This window comes from Macrotis lagotis, chromosome 1, assembly GCF_037893015.1.
Source record: "Macrotis lagotis isolate mMagLag1 chromosome 1, bilby.v1.9.chrom.fasta, whole genome shotgun sequence".
In the NCBI taxonomy this organism is placed as follows: domain Eukaryota; kingdom Metazoa; phylum Chordata; class Mammalia; order Peramelemorphia; family Peramelidae; genus Macrotis; species Macrotis lagotis.
Window position 1 is genome coordinate 870,007,695 of NC_133658.1, and position 19,155 is coordinate 870,026,849.

The 19,155-nt window shown below is 45.1% G+C and overlaps 1 protein-coding gene across 1 annotated transcript in view; it reads left to right on the forward strand.

The window, feature by feature from the left end:
- The window catches only part of WNT4 (Wnt family member 4), a 53,399-nt gene extending 35,093 nt beyond the window's left edge, over positions 1–18,306 (forward strand). Inside the window, exons 3-5 of the mRNA XM_074218185.1 lie at positions 9,161–9,292; positions 9,468–9,610; positions 10,230–18,306. Coding sequence (XP_074074286.1) covers positions 9,161–9,292; positions 9,468–9,610; positions 10,230–10,697 — 743 coding nt within the window. The 3' untranslated portion in view covers positions 10,698–18,306. The remainder of the gene's footprint in view (positions 1–9,160; positions 9,293–9,467; positions 9,611–10,229) is intronic.
- Positions 18,307–19,155: the final 849 nt, after the last annotated feature.

Sequence of the window (19,155 nt, forward strand, 5' to 3'; positions counted from 1 at the left end):
GGGCAGGAGAATGTAAAACCATGGAAGGGACCCTGGGCCATAGGAGGTTAGAACTAAAAAGGACCCTTGATGCTAAGATGTTAGAAACAGAAGGATCCTTGGAACATTGAATTCTTGATTTTGAAGGGATGTTAAAATATGGAATGTCAGAGCTGGGAAGAACCTTAAAATATATATTCAAAAGTGTTTAAGACAGTCCCTGCCCTCAAGAAACTCACAATCTGCCTGATTCCCTGGGCCTCAGTTTTCTCATAATGATACTTCTATTATTATGTCTGCACTCATACACTTAATAGCTGTGTGATTTTTAGGCACATCACTTAACCTTGGTCTGTCTCAGTTTCCTCATCTGTAAAATTGGGATAATAGTACTTATCTCCCAAGGTTGTTGTGAAGATCAAATAAAGTATCTATCTAGGCTTAGTGCAATGCCTAGTCCATGTAATGTTTGCTAAAATTATTAAAATAATATTATAATATTATTAATATCCATTTTATAAGGTAGAGCTGAGAAAAACACTTTGTAAGTTAACTATTCTGCACATAGAAAAAGAGAATTATGTTTAACAGGATGAGCAAAGGTGACAAAGTATAAGATAGGACCTAGGATTGGAGAATTGTCCTTTATGGTTGGAGTAGAGGGAAGTGTGGGAAATGAACAAACCTGTAGGTTGGAATTTAACTGCAGAATTAGTTTGGATCCCAAGTTAAGAGGTTTAGACAGTATTAGCCCAGCTTATTGGGAAGGTCTGACATGATGTGGTAACACTGGCCTCTCTCAAATTCTGTCTCTTGAAATTACAATCCAGTCTAGAAAAACAAGAGCTTTTCAGAACCCATAGGGAACAACTGGAGAGGTAATCTAGAAGTAACACTGACTCTCAAGTCAGAGGGCTTGGGTTCAAATCACGCCTTTAACACTATCTGCCTGTGTCAATCTCTCTGGACCTCAATTTACTCATCTACAAAATGTGGAGTTAGACTGGATAACCTTTAAGGTCTCCTCTGGGTCCCATACCCTTGGGCAGAGTAGCTGTTCTATGCTAAGTATATTTTTCTGCTGTGTTTGAGTTTCCACATCCCCTCTGTGGCTGACTTTTACTAATCTCCTCCCCTGGAGCCCATCATCCTCTGGGCAGCAGGTATATCCTAAAGTCCAATTCCACTGGACTCCTTGCTAGGTCCTTCCAGGTTCATCTCAGGCTCTGCCTTTCCCAGGCATCCTCACCTACTAGAGCCTTCCTCCCAACATTACCTTCCATGTTGTCTCTCCAATTAGACTGGGAACCTTGAGAGCAAGGACTATTTTTGCCTTCTTTTGTTTTTTGTATTGTTTTTTGTATTTTTTATTTTGGGAGGCAATGGGATTAGTGACTTGCCTAGGGTCACATATAGCTAATCAGAATCTGAGACTGCATTTGAACTTAGATTCTTCAGACCCCAGGGTCAGTGTTCTATCCAATATGGCACCACCTAGCTTCCCCTTTGCCTTTTTTTGTATTTCGAGTGCAGAGCACCCTATCAATGGTTATTAGCTGAAATAATGGCAGCAGAAGCTCATGCGTGATAGTCGTCTAGTGGGCCCCAAAAGCATCTTCTGCCAAGTCCCTACTCAAAGGAAATAGTCTAAGTTAGGAGAGAAGTGGGCCTGAATTTGGGCCCTGAGGCTCAATCTTTGGATTCAGATCCCTGATCTTTCTACTTATCCTTCCCTTCCAAAGGAAACAGTTTCTTCTTCATGTATAAAATATGGTAATTCCCCAAGCTGTAGTCTCTACAATGATAAAGTCCTGGACAGGATCCTGTATAGATAATTCCTGAGTAGCAAAAGTGATCTGCAGGATTCACCTTTCATGGTGTCAGTGAAGCCTGGATCTGTCCTAGCTGAAAGGGGCATAAGCAAATATTAAGCACCTACTGTGTGCTAAGAAGCCCTTCTTATGAATATTTTCACAATAATCTTAGGAGGCAGGTACTGTTATATGTCTACTTTACAGTTGAGGAAACTGAGTCAGATAGAGTTAAGTGATTTGCTATCAAGTGTCTGAAGATCTGATTTGAACTCGGATCCTCCTGGTTTCTGGCGTGCCACTCAGCCACCTATAATTGTGTATTACAAAGACTATTAGATGTGGAGTCACTACTTTGGGATCGTGTATGTAGAACTAAAAGGAGGGGAGAGGAAGGAAACCTAAGAGGTCACCAATGTCCAACTTGAGGTTCAGAGAGGTTAAGATTAGACCTTGGGGAAGACCTGCAGACACAAAGATGTTAGAGATAGAAGAAACCTCAGACTCTGAAATATCAGAACTGGAAGGGACTTAGGAACAGAATTTCAAAGGTTGAAAATACCCACAAGGGAGCTAGGGCCCTTAGAACACAGAATGTCAGAGCTGGGAGTATGTTTAGAACATGAAATGCTAGAGATATGAGGAGCCTTAGAACACAGAATGTCAGAGCTGGGAGGGTCTTTAGAACACAGGATGTCAAAGCTGGGAGGAGCCTAAGAACACAGGATGTCAGAACTAGAAGGAGCCTTAGAACACGGGATGTCACAACTGGGATGGTCCTTAAAACACAAAATGTCAAAGCTGGGAGAGCCCTTAGAACTCAGAATGTCAGAGCTGGAGGGAGCTTAGAACACAGACTATCTCAGTTGAGAAGGGCCTTGGAACACAGAATGTCAGAGTTGGGAGGGCACTAAGAACACAGGACGTCAGAGATTAGAAATAATCTAGTCAATTCCCTCATTTTACTAAGAGTCAGGAGGACCCGAGTTCAAATCCAGCCTAGCTGTGTGGCCTTGGGCAAGCCACTTAACTCCATCTGCCTTACAAAAACCTAAAAAAAGAAAAGAAAAAGGAAACAAAGACCCCAGAGGGGGTGAGGGATTTGCCCAAGATCATTCAGATGACTCAATAACTATTAGAACTTCTTTTGGACCTCGGATGCTGATCCCATACCTATATCCCCCTTCACTGTGCTTCTTCTTCTTGCCTTGCCATGAAGAAATAAACCAAAGGAAGTGGGTTTAAAGCAGAGTGTGAGAGACTTTAGGGTAGATACCAGAAAGTACTTCCTAACCTCAAGCTTAAGAAGTTGTCAAAACTCCTTCCCTGGAAATGTTTGCACTCCCATGTTGTAGGGTCCTAGTCCCTGTGGGTAAATAAGGGCTCTGACTGCCCACTCCTTACCTTCACTCAGAGCAAAGAAGTTATGGAACCATTTTCACTGCTCATGGAGTTTAGTGTACTTGTGTGTATATGTGTTTGTGTCTATGTGTCTGTGTCTGTGTGTGTGTGTGTGTGTGTGTGTGTGTGTGTGTGTGTGTGTATGTGGACAGGTCGGGAAATTGTGTTCACTGACCCCTGTAAGACACAGGAGCACAAAGAACACAGCTGTTGCCTTGGAGGGCAGAGGACAGAGTCTCTATGAGCTTGCCAACAGAAGAGGCAGCTCAGACAATTCTCCAATTTCCTCTCTGCCATCTCAAGTCCTTCTCTTTCTGATGGGTGGCAGCCTAAGAGGGTGATCAAATCCAGGAGGATGCTTCCTGCCTCCCCGCCCCCCAACTCTAAGAAGACCCAACAGCTTCTCCTTACCAACTGGTCAATCCCGGGTCACTAACATGAAGGAAGGATGAAGGGGAAGAAATAAAGAGAAGAAAACTGCAAAAAAAGAAAAGGGAAGATCAAACCAGACGGAAGTAGAGTGTGGGCAGGCAGGGAGGGGAGACAAAGAATTGAGAGGTATTGGGAGAATATGGATTTGGAACCAAAAAGATGTTAACCAGCTCAAATCCTGGCTCAGTTACTTACTAGCTATGTGACTTTGGAAGAATCATTTAACGTCTCAGAGGTTTACTGTCTTTCTCAGCAAAGTAATTGGAATAGTTGATTTCTATGCTTTGTACTCTTCCATGCTCTAATTCAACTGAGTCAGGCCTATGCCAGGTGGCGACCTACCCACCTTTCCTCTAGCACCTCCCTCTGCCTCGAAGTCAACCCCATCTCCCAACTTAACTTTTTTCCCCCATCTTTGGGGCATAAGATTTGTGCTGGTTCAGGCCTGGAAATGCCAGAAATACCAGAAACTGAAGTCGTCTCTTTTACGGCAGCCACAGCACAAACCAACCAAGACGATCCTGCTATTAGCCTCGATTAACTTGGAGAGAATTCAGCCCCCACAATGGCTGAAGCCCGCAGGCTCCCAGCCCCCAAAGCAGCTCCCATTGCCAGTCCAGAGCTGGGGCTCCCCACCCTGTCCCAGGCCCTGACCCCCAGAGTGTCCAGGATAATAAGGGAAGGGGAGAGGTTGTTCTGTGGGGTGGGGGAAGGATCCTGGAGCCGGAGCTTCAAGGTGGGGAAGCATCATGTCTCCAGGCAGGCTGGGGTAGAAGCTGTGTCCTGCCCCCGGGGCCCTGACCCTCCCTCCCTCTGGCCAACAGTCCAGCCTGTCCACAAAGGAGGGCACAGAAGAGTCTACTGTTCCCTCCTGACCACGGCGACTACTCTCTGGGACAGCTGGGAAAGCAGGGCCGGGTGTCCCAGGAGATAATTGCCAACCACTAGGCCAATGGGCTGCCCCCAGCCGCTCCCACACACACAGACACCCCCAGTGAGAGACAGAAGGACAGTCACCACCACACAGAGCCCTATACACGGCCCAGAAAAAGGATAAGGTCACACATGCCATGCCAGAGCCGCACAGTGTGCATACACACATAGATAAAACAAGTCATTTCTATGACTTTAAAAGATTTACAATGTGCTTTCCTCAAAATAACTCTATGAACTAGGTGGTGCCAGTAGAATTGTCCTCTTTTTACAGATATGGAAACTGAGGTACAGAGGACTTGCCCAGCTAGGGAGTGGTAGGATTAAAATTCAGTTCTCTTAATGTCTGGCTTGACGTTCTTTTTTCAGTGCAGATATAATACACACATTCATTCAAGAAAGAAACCCTCCTGACACTGATACACACAGTAAGAGAGTCCTCAGGGACACAGTTCCTGGGAGGGCAGAAACACACCCAGTTACAGGTCCACTCAAGGTTAAGGGAAGTCACAGAACTTGCAAACACATCCCCTTCATCACACAAATAGAAACCACATAGGTTCTAGCCTTCACTGAGCCCAGCTGGCAGCCATAGGCATTTTTTTGTTCTTCTGGCTCGAATATTCCTTGTCTTAAGATCCCTGAAGCTCAGACAGTCTATAAGTCATAAGGTCATAGAAATAAAACTAGCCTGTGGTAAGTAGCATGGGAAGGATGGGTTAACCCAGTCACTGTATCCTATTTCCCTTTTTTTCCTGGCCTCCTATATAGATTGAATTATAATGGCTTCAAAATCTCTTCCAACTCTAAAATTCTTTATTCCTGGGCAAATTTTTTTTTTGCTTTGTTTTGTGTTTTGTGTTTTTTGCAAAACAATGAGGTTAAGTGATTTGTCCAAGGTCACACCACTAGGTAATTATAAAGTGTCTGAGGCCGCATTTGAACGCAGGTCTCCCTGACTCCAGGGCTGGTGTTCTATCCACTATACACCTAGCCACCCCTGCGCCACCTAGCTACCCCTGCAGCACCTAGTTGCCCCTTATCTGGGCAATTATTTAATCTCCCTTTAAATTAATGATCTCTCCCTAAACTCTTCCCTTGCCTTATCAAGATAAGGAGATACTCCTGGACTCTCTGGGGGTAAATTCTGCCAGATCTCATTAAAGGAGGAAAAATTTGAGTCAAGAACAGAGATGAAATGTGTGCCTATATACCCAAGAACCAGCCTACCTAGGTGTTGTGAGCAAAAGAGTGGAAGGGGAGAGAAGGGTAAATTCACAAAATTGTGGAATTTCAGAGTTGGAAAGGACTTTAGTAATCATCTAATCCAATTCACACCAATCCATACATTCCCTCTGCTATACACCTAACTTGGACCTTTACAATGAACTCATCGAAAATACATCCAAATTTGCTTGAAGACCAAAGGGAAAAGATGAAGAAAATCACTCCCTTCTGAGGGTTTCCATTCCACTTATAATTTTAAGGAAATTCTTTCATCTAATCCTTACATGGCAAAAACCTGGAATAATTCACCATCCTAGTCATGTTTTTCTAAATGCTCTCCAGTGTTTTGACATCCTCTCTTTCTAAAATTTGGTGCTCACCCCTTCCTTTTGGTGATGAAATGGGGGAGGGGGTATGGATATAGAAAGTTGCATATGCTCTTAGGTGAGGTCATTATGCTCACTGGCTTTGCTTCACTTTTTCTTTGTCAGGAGAGAAGGTTCATTTGTGAGGGGAAGTTGAAGATAGATAAGGCTAGGATATAAAAGCAAAAGTCAGTCATAAAACTTATTTTAAAATGTGGAACCCAGAACTGAACCCATACTTCAGAGGAGACCTGACCAAACCAGGGGACAGTGAGACAATTCTCTCTTTATTCCTGAAAGTTATACCTCCTAATGCAACTTCAGGACTAAATTCACTTTTAGGGTTACTGTTATCACATCAGTTCATTTTGAAACATCCATTAAAGCCCCCAAGCCTTTTTCAGAGATGCTTCTGTCTAATCAGGGGCTCCCCCCATTGTGAAGTCAATTTGTTTTAACCCTAGGGTAAGAAGTCCTATTTATCCTTAGTAAACTTCATCTTAATGTTCTAAACTTGTTAAATTTCAGGGGGGTTTAAGAACTTAGATGGGGGGGAAAGTGACAATTTTTATCTTAATTAACTTTTGGTCTCTTTTGTAATTCTATGTATTTCATTGTATGTATTTTAAAACATGATTCTAAGAAGGGCTTCACCCATAAATTTCCTCAGACTAACCAGGACACAGACAAGATTATAAAATTATATTAACTTCACTCTAAAATTGTAGATTAATATATTTTTAGATGCTGATGATCATCTAGTGTGTTATCTCCCCCTCCTAACTTTGAGTCACCAGGAAGTCTGAAAAGGAGTCATCTAGGTCATTTTTAAAAATGTTTAAAAAGCACAAGGTGAAACATAGATCCCTGGGGCACTGCACCGCAGACCTCCTTCTAAGTTGATGTCATGACATTAATTCTTTGGGTTTAGGAATCTAATTTGTAATCTATCTGTGTTCTTCTCTAGTCCACACTTCTCTAGCTTTTCCATAATAACACCAGAGACTCAAGTGGCTGTCTATCTGCCTTATTTGACATCCCACTACATTGTTCTCTCTCCAATGTCCTTCCAAGTACTTCTGGGCACTATACTATAGGGAGGGTATTAATAAGCTGAAGGAATGTCCAGGGTGGGTATCCAAGATGGTGAAAGGCAACCAAGATCAAGTTATAAGGGGACTGGTTAGGGGAACTGAGGGGAGTTAACATGAAAACTTGGGGAAGGGGACCTTTCTAAAGGGAAAGGGGAAGATCCAAACTGTGCAACTTAGTAAAGGGTTCAGAGAAGCAAATTTTGGCTCCAAATCAGGAAAACCTTTCTCACAATGAGAGCTGTCCCAAAGTGGAAGGGCTGCCTTGGGATGTGGTCTGTTCTCCGTCACTGCAGGGCTTCAAGCCAAGGCTGAGCAACCACTTGTCCGGTGGGTTGTTGAAGGGCCTGGAATGGGACAAGATGGCCACTGGGATCTTTTCCAACTCTGAAATTCTTTGATTCTGTAAGAGCAGCCTCTTTGTATCTCTTTCCATGGGCCCTAGGTCAAAAAAGCAAATACCTTTCCCCAGGACACAGAAAGTCAGTAGATGCCAAGGAAGGGAGGATTTGCTCACAGATCATTCAAGAGACACACGGGGGCCAGACAGAATAGCAGGAAAGTTTTCAACCAGGTCCCAAAAGAAAGAATGAGGCAAGAGAGAATAAGAGGAGAAGAAAAGACAGGTCAGTCAGCACTCAAGTTAGGAAGCAAGAGCTCCACTCTCCTACATCCTGACTCAAATATCTTCCTTCTTTGTCCTTCCCTTCCTACCATTAATCAAATTAAAGGCATATTCACAGAATGAGGGTTGAAGAGTTAGAATCCTGGTATCAGTATATGGTAATTGGTTGTTTGACTCTGGGAAAGTCTCTTCAGCTTATTGGTTCCTTATTGGTTCCTAATCAGTTAAAAAGATTCTGATCTCTTCACTACCTGTCTAGTGACTGTTGTTCAGTCATGTCTGATTTTTCATGATCCTTTGTGAGGCTTTCCTTCACAAAGATAAATGTCTTTCTCCAGTTCATTTTACAGATGAGGAAACTAAGACAAAAGGGTGAAGAGATTTGACTAGGGTCATACAAATAGTATCTGAGCTGAGTCTGAACTCAGGGAGATGAGTCTCTTCCTGATTTCAAGTTTCAAGTATCTATCCACTGCCCTACCTGTCTGATGGGGGGGGGGGGGGTATTATAAATCTTAAAATGCTACCTAAATGTGAACTAGAAGTATCTTTTATAAACAAAATGGACCAAGCCAACTCAGAGGTTGTTAGAACAAAGGGAACTTGAAAGATTATTGATCCAAGTCTCTCATTTTACAAAGGAGGAAATCCAGATTGCAGAGACTTGCCCAAGATCATATGATGCTATTGTTAGAACTAGTTTTTTCAGTGAGCTTGAGTACTAATGGGTTTATATTATATAATGTACCCAAGAAAGGCAGTTAATCTCAGAGTAAGGGCAGCAGACCTGGAGTCAGGGAATAGCAGCCTGAATCCTGGTTCTACCACTTACTAGCTGAGTGAATTTGAAAAAAGCTGCTTACTGTCACTCAACCTGTCTCATCTAGTAAAATGGGTATAATATTTGTACTGGTCTTGTCAAGAAAGTCTTTTACAGTTGGAAAGTCCTGTAGAAATAGGAGTTTTTACTACGATAGCCTCTCTTAGGGAGCCAAGTGTCTTGTAACAAGGGACCCCCTGAAGACAGGGCCTTAAATCCAAAGAAGGAGTGACATTGGAACTTTTAGGCACTTAATAGGCTGGTAGAAGGGGGGATATTTTTAAGAGGTGAGGCTTTGGGGGATCCATCATGTCACCCTGTGTAAATGACCACCAAGCTTCCTAAATATAGTCCAGTCCTATTTCCCTCTTGACCTTCCTTCCCTGGGGGACATCAGCATAGTGGACCAAGTCGGGGCCAAGTGGAAGCACAGGTTGAAGGAGATGGACCCACCTTCCCCTTTTATGTCCTAACAGGAACCCGAGAAGCTGCCTTCGTCTACGCTATCTCCTCTGCAGGAGTAGCCTTTGCTGTAACTCGGGCCTGCAGTAGTGGGGAGCTGGACAAGTGTGGCTGTGACCGGACCGTGCATGGGGTCAGCCCAGAGGGTGAGTGTCAGGAGGAAGGGAGAGAGGAAAGCTGTATTTCTCTGGATAGGGAGGGGTTCTGTCCCCCAGCAAACCACCAGGAGGGTCCTTCCTAGAATGGCCTTTTTGGGGAGGTAAGCACAAAGGACCCCCCGCCCAAGGCAAAGCCTCACTTGCCCCACTCCACTCACTTTAGGCTTCCAATGGTCAGGCTGTTCAGACAACATTGCCTATGGAGTGGCCTTCTCCCAGTCCTTTGTGGATGTTCGAGAGAGAAGCAAAGGGGCCTCCTCCAGCCGGGCTCTTATGAACTTGCACAATAATGAGGCTGGCAGAAAGGTAAGTGCTGCCCAGTTCCTACCCCCTCTCCATGCTCTAAAGCTCCAGGTAGAGAAAGGATGCTCCCATTCCTTTGGGGACCAAGATTAGTCCCATCCATGACCCATTGGAGTAGTCCAGAAGATCCGATTCTGGCTATATCCCACATTCTTCTTTGCCTGCCCAAACTTTCTCTTTTATCCCTTTTGGCTCTTCCCCAGCTAGTTGTGCCACTCTGGACCCCAGAAGTATCCCTTCCCTCCTTCCCTTGTACCCCCAGACATGCTCTCTAGCCCCACCTGTCAGTTATCCCCTTTACCTTTCCCACCACCCCAGACATTCTCCAATCCCTCATTCAGAAGGTGTTCCCCACTATGTCCTCCTCCCCCAGGACACATTCCCATTCCTCAAATACCACCGTCAACACCTCTAGGCCTCGGTTTCTTTACCTGTAAAATGAGAAGGTTGAACTAGCTCAAAATGAGGGATTTGGACTAATAAACCAGCTCTAATCCTAGAATGAGAGACTTCTCTACTACACACTCACATCTTCTTTCCTCCCCACCCCCCAGACACCTAACTCCCCCACCTCTCTCTTCCCTCACCACCCGATGACCTTCCCTTCCCTCTCCACCCCTAGGCTATCCTGAACCACATGCGGGTAGAATGTAAGTGCCATGGTGTGTCAGGGTCCTGCGAGGTGAAGACCTGCTGGAAGGCTATGCCACCCTTCCGCAAGGTGGGCCACGTCCTCAAGGAGAAGTTTGACGGGGCCACAGAGGTGGAGCAGCGGCGGGTGGGATCTTCCAAAGCCCTGGTGCCCAGGAACTCCCAATTCAAGCCCCACACAGACGAGGACCTGGTATACCTGGAGCCGAGCCCGGACTTCTGTGAGCATGACGCCCGCAGTGGCGTGTTGGGTACCTGGGGCCGCCAGTGCAACAAAACATCCAAGGCCATCGACGGCTGTGAACTGTTGTGCTGTGGCCGGGGCTTCCACACCGCTGAGGTGGAGGTGGTCGAGCGCTGCAGCTGCAAATTTCACTGGTGCTGCTTTGTCAAATGTCGCCACTGCCACCGGCTGGTGGAGACGCACACGTGCCGGTGATGGACTCACTGGTCACCCCCAGGGTCGGAGACAAAGGAACAGAGAGATGGCCAATGGAGGGGGGACAATAATTTAAAAGCCACGATCGCCCCCCCCCCAAAAAAGGTTGCTGGTTGTATTTTTTTTAATGTCTTCATAGTATTTATTACAGAGGTCAGAGACCCAGGCCCAGGGCATGCCCTGATCCCCACCTCCCACCAGCCAATCAGAAGGACACCAGCCCCCCTCGAAGCCCCCTCAAGCTAGTGTTTTCTCTGCCTGTTGTAGATACAGACTTTTCAGACTTTCAGAGAGAAACACACATCATCACAGTGGTCAAGCAAGTACAGTTCCTGATGCATCTGTGGGGAAAGGGAGAAGTGTGAATGAAAGCTCCCCTACCCCACCCCATCAGGTCTCCTTGAGGAGGCAAGGGTGGCCACTTGGAAGCAGCTCAGGAGACCACTCTCAGAAAATGGTTTTGTTCACTCACCTCCTTCCTGTCTCAGAGGCCTCTGGAGGGACCGCTGGGGTCCCTATTGAGCGATGATGGCCCAGACTTAGGAAACTCCCAGTTGAGCAGATGGAGCATCAAACAACTAGTACCATCCCAAAATCACAGTATGTCAGGGTTGGAAGACACCTTAGGGATCAATGATTCTGATGCCCTCCTTTTACAGAGGAAACTAAAATTATGGGACATGACTCGTCAAGGTCACACAGCAAGTGACAGAGCCAGGGCTAAAACCCAGGTCTACTTTTTCAAAGTCTAAGGATTTCGCTGCCCCTGTGGAACTACTGACCTACCAACCCAGATGAGAAGGGACCCTGAAGAGGTTACATCCGGGTGTCTACCCTGAAGATAGAGCTAGTAGCAGCCCCTGTCCCATTCTATACCCTCTTCCATCCAAACCTTCCCCATATTCCTACCAGAGGTTAAAAGAGGCAAGAAGAATTACAGAAGGTCTTATACCTTCAGTTTAAAAAGCAAAGAAACTGAGGTCTAGAAAGGTCAAGCTACTTTCCTAACTTCACACAAGGAGTAACCTTAATTCATATCTTAGAGAACCTGGATTTTTTCCAAGATGCTTTTCCAAAAGATGGGAAGCATAGGGAGGTATCATTATCTCCATTCAAAAGACAGAAACAGAGATTCAGAAAAGTCACAGTAAGTCAAGGTCAGGAACAGGACAGGTCTGATTTCTGGTCCTTCAGTCATTTCAGTCATGTCCAATTCTTCATAACCCCAATTGGGGTTTTCTTGGCAGAGATACTAGAGTGGTTCACCATTTCTTTCTCCAGCATTGATGAGGAAACTGAGGCAATTGGTGAAGTGACTTGCCCAGGGTCACAGAGCTAGCAAATGTCCATGGCCAGATTTGAACTCAGGTCTTCCTGGCTCAGTACTCTATCTACTAGGTCAATACAGCTGCCTTGATTTCTAATCCTAAACCCTCCATGAAACCCCAAGGCTTGGACATGGATACTTTGGCTCTATCTCTGCCCTCTTGGTCAACTCTAGAGAAGCAGGGGTTATAGGGGAGAGAAAGGTAGGAAGCCAAAGAATGGACTGAAGACTGAGGCACCCTCAATTCCCAGTTTGGGGGAGCAAGGTCCACATTAAAGACTGAAGGTTTCCAAAGGGATATATTTGCAGCCAGCCACCAATATCCACAGCCTACTTAGGAGACTGGGAGCGCCAGTCTCTCTGCATCCCCTGTCTCAGTGGGCTGTGGGAGGGATGTGTTAGGCTGAGCCAGCTCTCAGGCCTCCAGGGAGATGACCCCTCTAGGCGGTCAGCATCTGTCTCCCTTTCTTGGGGTGGGGCATGGAAGGAATGAGTAAGCAAAGATCATCCTTTCCAGAAGGCTGACTCCCTTTTAGGCAAAGGGGAAAAAAAAATAACATGGGACAGGTACTAAATCCCATCTGAGCCAGGACTGAGGAGGCCCTGGACCTAGGGAATATGAGTAGGGGGGAGGGGAAGAAGGGAATGTGACAACTCAGCTGGGTTGTTAACTTTCCCTCAACATCTCCAACCCTAAGGTCTCTGCAGGCCTGCAAAGAGCATCCACACCAACAACAGATTCCAGCCCATCCCCATTTAAGGCGCCATCTGAGATGAATGACTCCCTGGGAACTGCACCTTAAGAAGAACAAACCAAAAATAAACCACTTTCCAAACCTGGGTTCCCCTTATCTCTTTTTATAGGACCCAGGTCCCCCAGCTCCACCCCTCCCTGGGTCCTAGGATGTCAAATCTATAAGGGGTCTTACATTTAAAACTGTCAGTTCTGGGAGGAGCTTCAGAACACAGAATGTCTGAGCAAGAAGGTCTTTTTCCTTCTGCATTTCATAGAAGAGGAAACTGAGGCCCAGGAAGAAGTGATTTATTGGAGGTCACAGAGCAAAGAAGAGCTCCAAGTCTGGCCTAATTCCCAGCCAAGGGAGCCTTCCACTGAAGCCTCTAATTCTAGGTTTGGGGGCTCCGAACTGCAGTTCCCAGCTCTAGACTCAAGCGTGTAAGAAGAGTCTTCCCAGGGCCTTGAGGTTTCCCTTCCCATGTTCCCCAGCTTGCTCAGGGAAGGTCAGCAACCTCAGGCCCTGGGCCAAGTTTTCTGCTCATTGTCCATCTAGGAAAGAGGCCAAAACTGAAGGAGATGCTGCAGATAGATACTCTTGGTGCAGGGCCCTGGCTTGGATGTGGATGAAAGATGAGCTGCATAAATGTCACTGTAACATCCCGAGCCCCCTCGGCTCTGTCTGGCTCCACTCAATTGTCTCCTTCAGCCCCAAGAAGGGGAAGGGGGCAGGGAGGAAATTATTCACGGAGAAGCCAGATGCAGGCAACAGTCAGTCCCTGAAAGGAGTTTGAGACCTCTCTTTCTTCAGACAAAGGGGTCTTTCTGATGGGCACTGCCCCCTCAACACCAAGGAACTCACGAGAAGGTCTTCTAGTTTGGATCAAAGTCCCTATGATGTCCAGACTTCCCCCAAAGCTGGGTCTATCTTTGTTGCCTCTAGGAGTTGAGGCCCAGAGGTGTCCACGACCCCACCATGGGCAATGATAGACTGAGTAGAACCCCAAATGACTGGGTCCACATTCCTTGAGGGCCTCAGGAATGTGTCAGATTCAGGGCATATCTCAAGGCAGAAGTCCCTTCCTCACGCACAATCTCATGTTCCCCCATGCCATCCTACTGATCAATGATTTTCTTAAGTATTTCATTTTTACCCCTCACCCTCCACTCTAGGATGGTGCCCCAATCTCCACAGGGTTCATAGGTGGGGCACCCATACTATCTGAAGATCTAGGATGACCTCTGCCCTTCCTAGGATTCTCCAAGCTGGCAGCCTTGCCCATGCCGGGGAGTTTCTCTCCGAAAGTGTGATCTGAGTGGCCTGGAGTCCCAGACAACGATCACTTCCCTCTCTCCTCAGCTCTGTTTCTGCAAACTGGTCCTCACAAATCAAGACTTCCCCAATGACTTTTCAATTCGCGATGGGTGCCCACCCCACCAATTTCTCCCATCTGTGCAGACCTGGGGATGAAGTGAAAGGACCACACCAGAGTAAAGAATACACCTATCTTCTGATGTCAATTCATCCAAATAACTCCTTGTTGTATTCAAGGGATTGTCATAGTTTCAGACACCAACTCCCCTCCCCCCCAAAGCCTTGTGGAAAGAGGAAGAGAATGGATACTCCATTCCCTGAAAGAGGAACCATAACTCTAGATGCTGCTACCCTACTGCGACCTTTCCTTCTAAAGATTCCCAAACCTTGTTTTTATACTAAATTGCCAGGCTAACCTGACAATTCCGGGGGAAAACAGTCTGACTCACATTGTAGTGGTGTTCACTATAAAAAAAAAATGGTTATTTCTTTAACTACAATGTGTGGTTGTAACTTTGTCAGAGTCTGGGAATAGAAAATCCAGGCCTGTGGTTGATCAGCAAGGGCAGAGAATTGCCCTGGAGGCGACCTGAGGGACCCCTCGCCAACCAGCTTCAGCCAGCTGCTGAGGCCTGAAATTCCACCCTTAGAGAATCATTTTATGTACATGGAGCATTGTCCCCAGCTGGAAGAGAGTTGCTCATTTAGTGAGGAGAGGTAATGTAGGATGCTGGAGGTCAGAGGACCCCACCCTGAGCCAGGAGGAGTTGGTGGAGTGAGGGCCTAACCCAAAGTACTGCTTGTGGCTCAATTGATTCATGGGAAGGAAAAAGCAAGGGGTTGGGCTTCACCAAGTTTGGATTTGAGGTGCAGTTCTGACACATGGGAGGTGAGGTAATGGGAAGAGAACAGGACTTCCCTGGGGAGTGAATATTGGAAGTGATATCTGAATCCAGGGTCTGGCACAGAATAACTATTGACGGACTCTGACTCAAGAGCCAGTGCTTCTTTGGATGCAGGAATGATGGTGACCCCTTATCACACTAGGAGGTTTCATATCCAAGGCCTCATTTGACCCTCCAAGGAGGCAGAGCAGGGTGATTAAAACCCTTTATAGCTTTCTTGCTCTTCTTAATCTCAGATTGGGAAAGGACTTCTAGTTTCACCCTTACATCACAGGTATCCCCTGAAAAGTGACCATCCAGCCTTGGCTTGAAGCCCTCTAGGGAAGGAGAACTCCCCACCTCTACAGGCAGCCCATTTCACCCTGAAGGACAGCAAGCAGTTGGAAGCCTTTCCCAAAGTCAACCCATATCTGCTTCTGCAACTTTTCCCCCACCCTCTACTTCTATGACTCCTACTTCTACCCTATAGGGTCATACCTAGTCAGTGTAACCCTCTCCATTGGACAACCCTTTAATAACTTGAACACTGCCATCATTTCCCCCCAGAGTCTTCTCTTCTCCAGGATAACTATCCCAAGTTCCTTCAAATGAGCATCCAATGAACTAGACTCAAGGATCCTCATCATTTGGGCTCCCCTATTCTGAACTTAATCCAGATTTTTACTGTGCCTCTTCAAGGACCTAAACTCAATACTCTAGATGGGTTCTGATCAGAGGGGAGGATAGCAGGACAATCCCCTCCCGAACCCTGGACACAACTCCTTCTTTAATGGGGTCTACAATTACATAGCTAGTTTAAGAGGCCAACACCCAGAACTCGGGTTTCCTGAATCCTGGAGAAAAAACTTTCCAAATTCCATATAGATATAAGAGGGTGCTTCCCTTCATATACTCCAGTCCTGAGCTTCCCCAGAACTCCATCCCACTCCTCATGCTTCTCCAGGATCGGTCATATTCCCACCCCCATAGCAAAATGTAAGCTCCTTGAAGGGAGCTTCATCATTGTCTTTTCTCTCTAGTGCTTGGCACAATGTAGAACTGAATACATAATTATAACTAGGATTTATACAGCACAGTAAAATTTGCAAAAAGCATCTCATTTGTTTCTCCCCATATCCTGGGAGATAGATAGAATTATGATCCCCATTTTACAGAAGAAGAAATTGAGGCAGATTTAGAAGTGAAGTGACTTGCTCAGGATCACACAACTATTAAGAGTCTGAGGCTCAAATTTAAATTCAGGTCTTCGAGGTCCAATACCCTATCCACTATACTGACTAGGTGGGGTTCAATATGAAAGATGAACAGTTAAGTGTAAAAGGTAAGGTAAACAGGTAAGTGTAAAACTGGGCCAAGATTCTTCTCCAAATGATAAAGGATCTTTCATAATTGTCACATAATAAGTAGTCTATATAAAAAAATGAGAATTCTACATGAAGCCATTGTCCATTTCAATCTAGCCAATAATCATGTAATAGGTTCTTACTACCTACTGGGGACCATACTAAGCATTGAGATCAAAAATGGCAAAACACATTTCCTGCTTTCAAAGAGAAAAAAGATATAAATAACCAGACTGGTATAAAATGTGGGAGGATACATGAAAGGCAATTTGAGAAAGACACTTGCATACAGGGAGACCAAGAAAGGACTCCTGCAGAAGGAGAGATTGAAGCAGAATCTTGAAAAAAGACAGAGAAACTACATTATGGAGGTGAAGGGCCAAAGCTTTTCAGGTATGGAGATGGAAATAGACTTTGTGTTTGAGTAACTGTGAGTAGGCTAATGGAACTAGATTATACAGTATTTTGAGGAGAGAGACAGATAAAAAGTCTGCAAGGAAGAAAGTGGTAGAATTATGAAGAATTAATTTACAAACATGATTTTTTTTGATCCGAGAAGAAATAAGGGATCATAGGAACTTATTAAAGGAGTATGTGTATGTGTATGTGTATGTGTAAGTGTATGTTTGTGTGTGTGTGTGTGTGTGTGAGAGAGAGAGAGAGAGAGAGAAGAGAGAGAGAGAGAGTGAGAGAGAATCATCAGCTCACGCTTTAGAAAAACCACTTTAGCAACTGAGTGAAGGATAGAGGATAGACTGGAGTAGGGAGAGACTTGCCAGGGAAGCCAGTTAAAAGATTGGCTACTGAAGCAGCTAGGTGATGCAGTGGATAGAGCACCGGCCCTGGAATAAGGAGGACCTAAATTCAAATCCAGCCTCAGACACTTAATAATTACCTAGCTATGACCTTGGGCAAGTCACTTAATCCCATTACCTTGCAAAAACCTTTAAAAAAAAAAGAAGGCTGGTTACTACAATAGTCTAGGAACAAGATAAGAGCCTGGAGTAGTGGCTTGTATGAATGAAGCATAAATGAGAGATGTTATGAAGACAGAAGAGACAAGAATTGGCAACAGATTGGATATGTGGGGTCAATATGAGTTCATGAAGGATGACATATAGATTTCAAGCCTAGGTGACCTAAGTGGAAGCTGGTGCCTTCTACAGAAATAGGGAATTTTAGAAAGGAGAATAGTGGGAAAGATCACAGATTCCATTTTGAGCATATGTTTGAGATGTCTGCAGGCCATCCAGTTCAAGTCATCATCCAATGGCATTTGGAACAGGTGACTGCAGCTCAGCAGACACTTGAAGACTACATCTACAGGTCTGGGAATTATCTGCAGTAAAATGAAAATTAAACCTGTGGGAGCTGACAGAATCATTGAGTGAAAAGAGAAGAGGATCCAAAAGAAAGCATTGGAGAATATTTAAGGACACATTTAATTGAGATGAGCCAAAATGGTTAGATAGACAACTCTGACTCACTGATTCTGAATTAATTCACTTGTTGAGCCCTGGAGATAAAAAGACAAAGCCATGACAATTAACACTTCCTTTGGAGAAGTTAGCATAGCTAGATATCATACCAGAAAACAGAGGAAGGAGGGGACATGAGGGAGTCTGAGAAAGCTTTATGGAGAAAGGAGCCCTTTGGCCAAACCTCAGAAAAGGGAGAGAGAGAAAGATGAAGAAAGGATGCATTATCAGCTCCAGTTGGGTTTTTATAGAGATGACACCAGTACCCAGGACAGTATTGGAGAGGAGGAGCAGCCAAAGGATAATGGTGTAGATATTCACAGAAATGAGGGGTAGCTATTCACAATGGATAGAGCACAGGCCCCTGGAGTCAGAAGGACCTGAGTTTAAATCAAGTCTCAGACAACTGAATTGTGACCTTGGGCAAGTCACTTAACCCCATTGTCTTGCAAAAATAAACAAACAAGGGGCAGCTAGGTGGTTCAGTGAATAAAGCACTGGCCCTGGAGTCAGGAGTACCCAGGTTCAAATCTGGTCTCAGACACTTAATAATCACCTAGCTGTGTGGCCTTGGGCAAGCCACTTAACCCCATTTGCCTTGCAAAAGAAACAAAACAGAAAAAAACAAAAACAAAAATAATGGAAATGAACTGGAATTTTTGCCTTGAGATTTGAGCCCTGAAATTAAATAGATATAGGGTCCCAAAGGGTCAGCTAGATGATGCAATAAAGTACCAGGCCTGAAAATAAGGAAGTCTCATCTTTATGAGTTTAAATCTAGCCTCAGATCATACTAATTGTGTGATCCTAAGAAAATAGCAAAGTACTCCAATATCTTTACCAAGAAAATCCCAAATGGAGACATGAAGAGCTGAACAACAAGAGATCATTTTAGGGTCTCAAAGCTAGTAAATATCTGAGGCTGAATTTAAACTCAGACTTTCCTGACTGAACATCCAGCACTCTGTCCAGCACACCACCACCTGCCTCTTCTGGCCATCCCCAATACTTAGACACATCATTTAAAGAGTTTTCATGTCATCATCTCTAAATAGTCCTTTGAGGTAGTTAGTGTAGGCACTGTGATGCCCATTTAACAGATGCCAATGTCTCCCCTTCAGCAAAGACCAAGATAAGAAGAAGGCCTTCAGGAGAGAAACTGAAGGATGCAGAAGGGAAGACTGAGGAGACTAAAAAGAGAGAGGGGGGAATAAGACAGTGATAAACAACTAAGAGACTAAGGAAGATGGAAGAACAGAGGGAGATAGAGGGGGAAAGAAGAATGAGGAGGTTGAAGACTAAGGGGAAAAGAAGATACTGAAGACTATGGATCACAGATCTAGAATGGGATATGATC